This window comes from Sphaerodactylus townsendi, linkage group LG06, assembly GCF_021028975.2.
Source record: "Sphaerodactylus townsendi isolate TG3544 linkage group LG06, MPM_Stown_v2.3, whole genome shotgun sequence".
Lineage (NCBI taxonomy): Eukaryota > Metazoa > Chordata > Lepidosauria > Squamata > Sphaerodactylidae > Sphaerodactylus > Sphaerodactylus townsendi.
In genome coordinates this window covers 106,145,475-106,155,166 of record NC_059430.1, presented here as the reverse complement: position 1 = coordinate 106,155,166, position 9,692 = coordinate 106,145,475, and the positions used below count along the sequence as shown (strand labels likewise).

At 42.1% G+C, this 9,692-nt stretch overlaps 1 protein-coding gene across 1 annotated transcript in view; it reads right to left on the bottom strand.

The window, feature by feature from the left end:
• Positions 1-1,860: 1,860 nt before the first annotated feature.
• EFCAB6 (EF-hand calcium binding domain 6) overlaps positions 1,861-9,692 on the bottom strand; it is an 81,307-nt gene continuing 73,475 nt past the window's right edge. The window contains exons 16-20 of the mRNA XM_048502266.1: positions 8,317-8,526; positions 6,530-6,707; positions 4,909-5,093; positions 3,449-3,598; positions 1,861-2,319 (exon numbers count right to left, since the gene is read on the bottom strand). Coding sequence (XP_048358223.1) covers positions 2,197-2,319; positions 3,449-3,598; positions 4,909-5,093; positions 6,530-6,707; positions 8,317-8,526 — 846 coding nt within the window. The 3' untranslated portion in view covers positions 1,861-2,196. The remainder of the gene's footprint in view (positions 2,320-3,448; positions 3,599-4,908; positions 5,094-6,529; positions 6,708-8,316; positions 8,527-9,692) is intronic.

Below are 9,692 nucleotides of genomic sequence, written 5' to 3'. Positions count from 1 at the left end.
TTTCAGTCACCTGCTCTGTCAGGTTTTCAAGACACTCTCTGCAACCTGCCCTATCAGGTTCTGCCCTATCAGGTTCAGGAGAAATCATCGAAACCAGTAGTCAGAATTTAAAGCACCTCTATTAATAAAGGGAGCAGAGCAGGTGGCATTTCCTGCTCTACTCAAAACAGCACATTGATTACAGTTGATTATATTTCCCTTTGTTCCTGTGACGCAATGGTCCCTTTCCATTCTCCCACTGGCTAAGGGTAATTAGAGTTACACCCTTTCCGATCTGCCTATTACATACCATAAACATATCAAAGCCCCTTCCCCATATGTAACAAACTCCCTACCATTCCCCTGATCATTATCGACACCCTTCATTCATCCAGGGGTGTGAAAGCTAATATTTAATAGCTTATTAAACATGCTCTGTTTGGACAAACTTCTGACTTGTGCTTGCGGTTAGCTTAAGCAACCTTGTAAGTTTTGTTATAACTCACAGACACTTGTTTTTTTTCCTTTTTGTGGTTGGAATTTTACTCCAAAACAATATCTGTTTACATCTCTTGATTTTTATACTTGATAAACTTCTGCTAATTAGCTGGAGATTCTTGAGCAAGCATTTATGCAGGCATTAGTCTGTTAAACCTTTTCAACCTTTTATGACAACCCCAAAAGAATTCACTGATGAGGGAGCCCAAAGCTGCCCTTTTCTATGTGAGGTTGTAATTTTTCTCCCAGTTCAGGTCTAAGGCCAGAATTCAACCAACCAGGTTAAAAAAAAATTGCTTCAAGTGCCCAAGTCAAATCAGCAACAGGGCAGAGAGGAATAACCTTATCTTTATCACTCTGGTGTTGCTTAAAAATAGCACCCTATTGCTTGCTTTGTAGATAAATATGGTGGGCTGCCTGACTTTAATTGCAACAGAGAGGACAGGGTGGTTTCTGAGCGCTATCCTTGAAATTATAGCCACTGCCCTTCTGCACATGCAGAATAATGAACATTCAATCCACTTTCACAGTTGTTTGAAAGTGGATTTTGCTATTCCACACAGTAAAATCCAGCTTCAAAATGCATTGGAAAGTGCATCATTCTGCATGTGCAGAAGGGGCCTGAGACACCTGCAGTTTTCTTTCACAAGAGATGCTGCTGATCCTTCATTATCACTGTCTTTCACAACTCATCTAATTTGGTGTGTGCGTGCGTGTGTGGATGGATGAATGAATGAATCTTCTGCCACTTCCCCACTACCCTGCAGTGTGCAAAGCAGGCTTGCTGCCTGTTGGGGGGGGGGGGGCGAAGTCATCGCTTTTACCTCCACACCCAATTTGCCTTTCTAGCAGATACAACCAAAACTGTCCACCTGTCTGTCTACAGTTCATGCTGCTCCAGACAACAGAATCATACCTCAAGGCAACCGATGAGCTTACCCAGAATGAGAACATTTTCCCACAGTACTCAAGAAGGCTTAATGACTAGTGGAAAGTGAAAACAGCACAAAAATATCAGGGGCCAGTGGCTGTCCCAGTTTCCTACATATCTGCTGAAGCAGAGTCACTCCCCACACTGTTCCTGCCCCTTTCCACTGCTGCCTCAGAAACCAAAACCAGACAATGAGGCACCAAAATAGTTGCCAATCTAGAAGGGTTCCAACCACTCCAAAATGTCAGAAATTATTTCTAAAAAGATGTACAGGTCTTCTGATACATCATTTGGTTGGATCTTGAATAATAAAATTTATAGATCCAGACCACCAGTTCAATAAGGTTGAACACACCCTATTCTGTGCCAACTGTAGCAGATGAATTCTGAGACCTCCAGTTTCTAATAAAGAATAATAAGATATTGTCTATTACTAGGAAAATTAGGGCAAAAATTGTTGAATGATATGCCTTTTAGAAGTCATTTTCTAAATAAAACATTTTAATTGAAAGAAACTAAAGCTATTATTTTATTTGAAATGCCAATTAAGAGTATCTAAATCATTACCAAAACAATTTTCATTGTTTTCAGTTTTCTCAGTTAAATGGATTATGTAAAAATTAATAGCCCCAACAACTGAAACATTTTAATTTTATAAGATTCCTGATGAACTGTTCAATCACGCAACTGAATTTATATAATTTTAATAGACTGAAATGAAGAAATATCTTTTGGTAATCATATTGCTCTTGTCTACTGATCTCTGAAGATTGGAGATAGCTCTGTTTCTAGTGCAGAAATGCTCTCAGGAATTCATTGTAGGAGATTTTGGAAGTTAAAGCTTTGTCATAATATTCCAAGATGTGAAAGAACTCCTCTTCAGAAAGATTGATGCTATATGTCCGGAGTACCTGCAGAACACACAAAAAAGACACCACTTATTTTTAATTAGGAGCTACCTGAGAACGTTTGCAGCAGGAAAATGCTAGGGAATCCATATTCTTAGTTTAAGACTGATTACTCATTCTGCCCCTCAGAATTATAGAATTTCTGAAGTCATTTTTCTCAGTGTTCCCATGGCAGCAATATGTTCTATGGATCACACCATCAGTCAAGAATCACCCTCCCCATGTCACTGCTCCTCTGGCTACTTGTCTGGCCCAGCCCGGAAACCCAATGCCAATCTTATGGCCACACCTTTTCCCCTTAGACACTTGCCGGCTTTAAAGGTTTGTTGGAAGAAACATACTTGCATGACCTGCATCAATCACTACATACAGTTCTGCCCATGACTGGCTCCCCCTGTCCCATCCAAGGGGACAGTGCTTTTAGAGAATGGCTGAAAGTTTGATTTGGAAGCTCAAGGTCAGTTTCTGACTTAGAGAGTTGGAAAGCTAAAGTTCACCTTAAATCAGTGGCATACAATATATTTAATTCTGCTTTTCAAGCCACAATCTTCCCTAAGACATTAACAGCCACTCTGAGAAAGTAATTTTGAAAAAAGATTTTGGAATTCTTTGCTACAAGCTGTCTTTCTCACAGTCAGCAGCAGGCTGTTATTCTGCCCCTTGCTGCCTTAAACTTCCAGCTCCTTACCCCACCGGTTCTAATTCTGTAACAAATTCTGTCAGCTCCCATTGGTCACTCTTAGGGAAGAGGTGGAACTTGGATCTGGAAATTTCTAAGCTGGCTGGAAATTTCTAAGCAACATATATTAACATTTAAAACATGAAATTAAAATCTTCAGTCAAACCAATACACATGGTCTTTAACAAGAAAAACAGAAATTAGCCAGCTCCATTTTATGGAGTCAAGCTGTTTTGATGTACCTCCTAACTTTTTGGACTTCCCTTAGAGAGAGAGCTGCTCTAAGAAGGCCTGCTTTTCCCGGCCTCCTCCGGTGCCCCAGCAGCCCAAAACATTGGTCCTTATGTGATTACTTTAGCATATGGAAAAGGTCATATTGGAGCAGGAGACCTTGACACAAACAGATTAGTGCTAGATTGTGAACACAATTAAAACCCATTAAAAATCAGTTACCTGTCTGAAATCCTGAATGCTGAGGAGTCCATTCCCACTTTTGTCATACATCTTAAAGGTTCGTCTCATTGGTCTCCAGCACTGCAGAATCTGGGGCTGAATCCTCATCATTGCGTTGAAAAATGTTGGTGTTTGTGGTCCAGAGGGTTTCTTACAAAGATTGGATAAATTATGCTCAATTAATACAGTAAGAGTCTTATATTCCACCATGAGGCTACCACGAGGAATGTAGATATATTTAGAATTTGAAAAATAAAATATTTATTTATATAATTACAGTTGCCGCCTGGCTAGAAGAATTGATTTGGCTACCCTGACACTAGAACAGGGGTGGGCAATTATTTTTTCCATGGGGCCGCAGAAGAAACAGAAAATACTGTGGAGGGCTGGGCCAAAAGGCAGGGGGGCGAGGCGCTTTTGAAAGCCCCGCAGAAGCCGGCAGCCAAGGCAACTGGCTTCTGCGGGGCTTTCAAAGGCGCCTTGCTCCCCAGCAAGGCAGGGGGGCCAGTCAGGGTCATCCGGCAGGCCGGATGTGGCCCGCGGGCCGTATAATGCCCAGGTCTGCACTAGAAGGTGAAGGCTGTCCTGTCCTGAAAAGAAGGATTATCCATTACTAATGCCTGCCCCCCACAATGTCATTAAAACAGAAGGCAGAAGGTGGCAACGAAGTCAGCCATCTTGTATGCAGCATATAATTAAGGTATGGAGCTCACTGCCAGAAGTCTGAAACTGCTCCTTTTTGATTGTCTTTTAAAAAGAAAACAGTTAATGAAGAATAAATCTGTTAATGGCTATTTGTTCCAATAGTGAAGGACAGAAAGCAAACAGCCAATCTAAATAAATTAGAATTCATCATAGCCTGCTTGGGAATTATCTGAGGGTTATCTGAATTAATGAGATATACACAGAAATACTCACCAGCCCGGCCAAAGTCTCCCCATTGTACCCTCCCCTCTCCCCAAAAGCAACCCAGGCCAGCGTGGCGGCACATTGCCCCACCACTCTTCCCCCTGCCCCAAACAAACAGCAGGACCTCCCTTACGACGAATGCCAGCCTTGGGTAAATCAGGCTGGGATTGAGGCGGAGGCTGCAGTGTTGGGATTCAGCAGGTTCGCACCACTTTGGCAGAGCCAGTTGTTAAAATGGTGCTTGTAAACAACCAGTTGTTAAATTATTTGAATCCCACCACCGGAACTGGTTGTTAAATTATTTGAATCCCCCCACTGGGAGGCAGGTCTGGGGCTGCTCTCCTGGGGGAGAAGAGAGAGGGGGTTCCCCACCCTCTTTCATTCCTGTCTAGAGCCCATTTTAATTTAAAATGGGCTTTAGTGTAAGTAAACACACACACAAAACACCTGTATAAAGAGAGATTGTGTAATGTATAATAATAAATCTGTAGTAACAGACATTATTTAATTTGGCTACAAAAATTCTGTCCAGTTGTCCACAGAGCATATACCTGTATTCGTGGATCTTGAATTACAATCCTTTGTAGAGGAGTAGGTTCTTGTTGTTTAAACAATAGCACACAGCTTTGCAAAAAGTCACAGTAGGCAAATTTGCCAACACTCTTAAAATCGTATTTTGTTATGAGTTGCTTACGTTCTTCTTTGGTTAAATTCAAATGAAATTTCTCGGCTAAATCTGAAATAAACACAGGAATATCGGAATCAGCAGTATGTTTTTAGATAACCAATAACAATTGGTTTTTGATAAAATGGCAAACTTGCAGATCTGTTAAAATAATAAAATATACTTTATGTTTACAGCAATATGAGAACAAGAGCACCAATTAACTAAGATAGCAAGATATACATCCTTCTTTCCGGGATGGCATGGTTCTCATTGGATAAATGACAACAGATGGTATAAACAATCCCCATTAAAACTGTCTGAGGTGGTATAAAGTAGTATGTCTATGATATTCTATCTGCAATTGTGTATTCACACATGCAAACCCCAACCTGATGCTGTAATCATTATATCATGAAGATGCAGGTGTGTGAACCAGGCAGGTTAAGAGATCAAATGTTTTGATTGCTGCATGGTATCAATAGTCTTGGATGATTCTTCCTTCATTACACGCTTGCCAAGTAGCTTCCAGATAAATTACTGTGGACCAAACCAGATATAATCCATATACTGGCCACCTATTTTGTCTTCTATATGGATGGGGCAGGCATGTGATTAAACAGACATTGCTCCTACCACCATGTTTAGTTTGAGGAGTATGTTTGCAGGTTATTTCAATGTGAATTTTATTGTTTTAATACTTAATTCGTGGTGTATTTATTGTGGTTTTAATTGTTTTTAACCTTTCGACGCCACCTAGAGGCATTAGTATGACACGGAGTACAAATATTGTAAATAATTAAATAATTAAATAAATTAAATTAAATTAATACTACATATTAAAAACAAGGGTCCGGTGAAGCAGACAGATAAGCTGCAGTACTACAGTCAAAGCTCTGCTCGTAATGGAAGTTGGGTTCAGGAAGGCAACTCAAGGTTGACTCAGCCTTCCATCCTTCCAAGGTCAATAAAATGAATAGCCAGCTTGCTGGGGTTAAAGTGTAGAGGATTGGGGAAGGCAATGGCAAACCGCTCCGTAAACATTGACTGCCAGTAAACATTGTGATGTGATATCACCCCATGAGTCAGTAATGACCTGGTGCTTGCTTTGGAGACTGTCTTTACCTTTTTGCATATTTGGTATTTCATAGGTTTTCAAAGGGAAGCAAGGGGAGAACAGGTGCATGCATCATTATGGAACAATACAAAGGTAAGACATTAACAGTAGCATCCTTCTAGGCCAGGGGTCTGCAACCTGCGGCTCTCCAGATGTTCATGGACTACTATTCCCATCAACCAATTGGCAGGGGCTGATGGGATTTGTAGTCCATGAACATCTGGAGAGCCACAGGTTGCAGACCCCTGTTCTAGGCCTACCCTTCTAAGCCCATTGACTTCATAGCATAGCTGATGTCTACATAATAGTTCTAAACCAGTTTCAAATACTGTGATTGTCATGGTTCCCTGAAAACTAACTCTAACTCTAAGCCTCTAAGAAAATGACCTACTTATGAAATCTTCTGTTGGAATTTCTCCCAGACGGTCAACATCCTTCTCTCGGCATTCCTTCAACATATCTCTCCAACAATATTGAACACTTTTTTGGAGTTTATTTTCAATTGGTTTGCAGTTCAGAATAGGTGGAGTCCGAACTGCCGCAGTATATGGCCTGCTGGCATCCCGTGTCTACAAATAAGAGACTGGCAACTTTAAAAATTAGCATAATTAAAGACTGAAAAGGAAGTTAATGGTGAATAATTCTTCTTTTAAGTTTCCATTTTGTTTAAACTCAGAATATTAAATGCTTTTTATTTTACATTACAAATTTAGAAAAATAATGGGTATGAGAGGATCTCCAGAATGAATCTCACTGAAATGAATGAAATCTGAAATCTTCTCAAGAACTGTGATTTTCAATCTTTAGGCACATTTCCTTGAGAGAAAGGCCCACTGGGTCACTCTTGTGTACACAAGTATAGAATAAGGCAACGTGAGTTGTCCATAAGAGATGCAACATATTCAGAACTTCTACATCACATTAAATACAATGCTTTTCCGTGGAAACAGATCACACTTTCAGCTGCCTAGGAAAATTTAACATTCCATGCCCCTGTGGATAAATGAGCCCTAACCTGGATGGCCCAATCTCATCAGATCTTGGAAGCTAAGCAGGGCCAGCCTGGGTTAATACTTTGATAGGAGACCACTAGAGAAGTCCAGGGGAGCGATCAAGACAGGCAATAGCAAACCACCTATGTTCATCTCTTGACTTGAAAACCCCATGGATTCAACTTGATGGCACGTTAAATGCACAAACAGAGGTGTACCAGCAATAAATGGCACCTGGGGCAACCCCCCCTTCGCCCCCACGTCCCCTATCAGTGTGTGTGGGGGGGGGTGGCAGGCGGCAGCAGTTGGTGCTGGGTGTTGCCCTTCGGCAGGCTCCTGGTGCTGGCTGTTGCCAGGCCCCCCACCTCCATAAGAGGCCACACCTGTGTCACTTGAGGGGCTTGCCGTGACCCGGCAGGGGTGTTGGTACCTACCAGAGGGACATGCAGACTACTGGCCCTTGATCACGGCTTGATCACATGGGGGCCCCATGATTTTGCGCCCCATGTGATCAAATGGGTGGCGCCCACAAGTGACCCCACATGTCCCTCTGGCAGATTCGCCCCTGCATACAAGCTAATGAAGAAGTTAGTGGTACATGTCCATTTTTCTCATCATGAACAGAATGCAATTAAAAAGCAAATGGATGCAAGCTTTTCCTGCCTGATTTGGGGCTTTTTAGTTCAGAGGAAAGACAAGGTTTACAAAATTATGCATGGAGTGCAGAAAGTAGGATTTTTTTTCTCCATCACCCATAACTAGCATTGATGGCAACTCAATGAAAATAATATGAAGTATATACAGAACAAAAGAAAAGGGGGGGGGGGGCAGGGGACAGCTTCACTCAAATAATGACTGAACTGACTGTTGTTGATTTTCTGGGCTGTGTGGTCATTGTCTGGAAGTTTTAGCTAATAAAGTTTCACCCGTGTCTATGCCCGGCATCTTCAGAAGAATATGTTAAGAGGAACACATTTTACTGTGACATGCCACTGAAGATGCCAGCCATAGGTGCAGACAAAACATTAGCAGCTAAAACTGCCAGACCACAGCCATATAGCCCAAAAAACCCCACAACAGTCAGTTGAATCCGGCTATGAAAGCCTTCGACAATACATACAACTGAAAAGCTGGGATTTCTTTTCCTAAACTATATCATACCATGGGAAGAAATCTGGCCACTTACTTTGTTTGAAAGTGCTGGAGATGCTGCTGTTTTGGGGCGTGAAGGCAACTGTGATGCAGGTTCAGCTGGCGTTGCAGGCTTTTCAGGGCGTTCAAGTGCATTGGGCGTATGAGTCATTTCTGATTTTTCAGTGCTGAACATCCGCAAAAATGCAGGATATTTCAATTTCCCACTAAGCTCAAGAGGGACTGTGTTCCAGAGACTCTCAAACTGTTCAAGCAGACAAAATTATCAGTGCATAGAAAAAAAAAACAGGGAGACCCCACATTGGTGGTTTCCTCACTGGCAATTAATCCTGGGATAGTCACCCGAAATATCCAGGTTCGCTCAAGATCTCCTCACAGCCGAATACAGATCAGTCCCGTTTCTGGTGCTCCTCCCCCCTCCCCTCTTATCACGGGATTTTCCTGGACCTGCTTGTATATGCACCTTTTTGAAAAAAACCCACTCCAATGGGAACTAATAGGAGATGGGGGCTACACATTTGAGGGTGTAGCCCCCATGAACCAAACTTCACCAAACCTGGGTGGTATCATCAGAAGAGTCTCCTACTGATAACACCTAGGTTTTGTGAAGTTTGGTCCAGGGGATCCAAAGCTATGGACTCCTAAAGGGGGTGCCTCATCCCCATTGTTTCCAATGGAAGCTAATAGGAGATGAGGGATACATGTTTGAGGGTCCATAACTTTGGTCCCCATGAACCAAACTTCACCAAACCTGGGTGGTATCATCAGGAGGGTCTCCTAAAGATACTCTGACATTTTGGTGCTGCTAGCTTAACAATTGCACCCCTGACAGCAGGCACCCCCCCCCCCCGGGGCAGACCTAGATGTCTTTACTAGAAACATGCTGCAGTGAGGATGTTGGAACCTGGATGAAAAGGTGCTGATTCTTTTGAAACTTGGTTGTACCTAGATTACATTTTCAGTGAGAATTTGGCCATTATGTTATTTCTTGAAAAATTCACTTCTGCGGCAAACCCTCCAATCTGGAAAAGCATTACCAAGTGTCAAGAAATTCAATCACTGTCAGAACTTTGGTCAAGTTGCTCAGGCTGTGAAAGGGAATCATTTTTTAAACAGGCCTGTGAAATTTTTTGTCTCCTTTCATTGGAAGGCCCTGTTCCTATTAGATTCTGCCTCACCTGTTTGATACTGTGAAAACGAGCAGGGAGTATTAGCTACGAGTATTAGCTACGAGCAGGGAGTATTAGCTACTCTCAGTCTCTCAAAACATTACAGAGGTGTTGTGATTGTGGCAGGCTGGCCCAAGTCATTAACTGGCTGATGTGTAAACATGACCAGAAGCTTGGCTTTGAAAAGTTCCACTCAAATTTGACTTTAATTGGTTGAAAGATTCACCTGACCATGATTGAT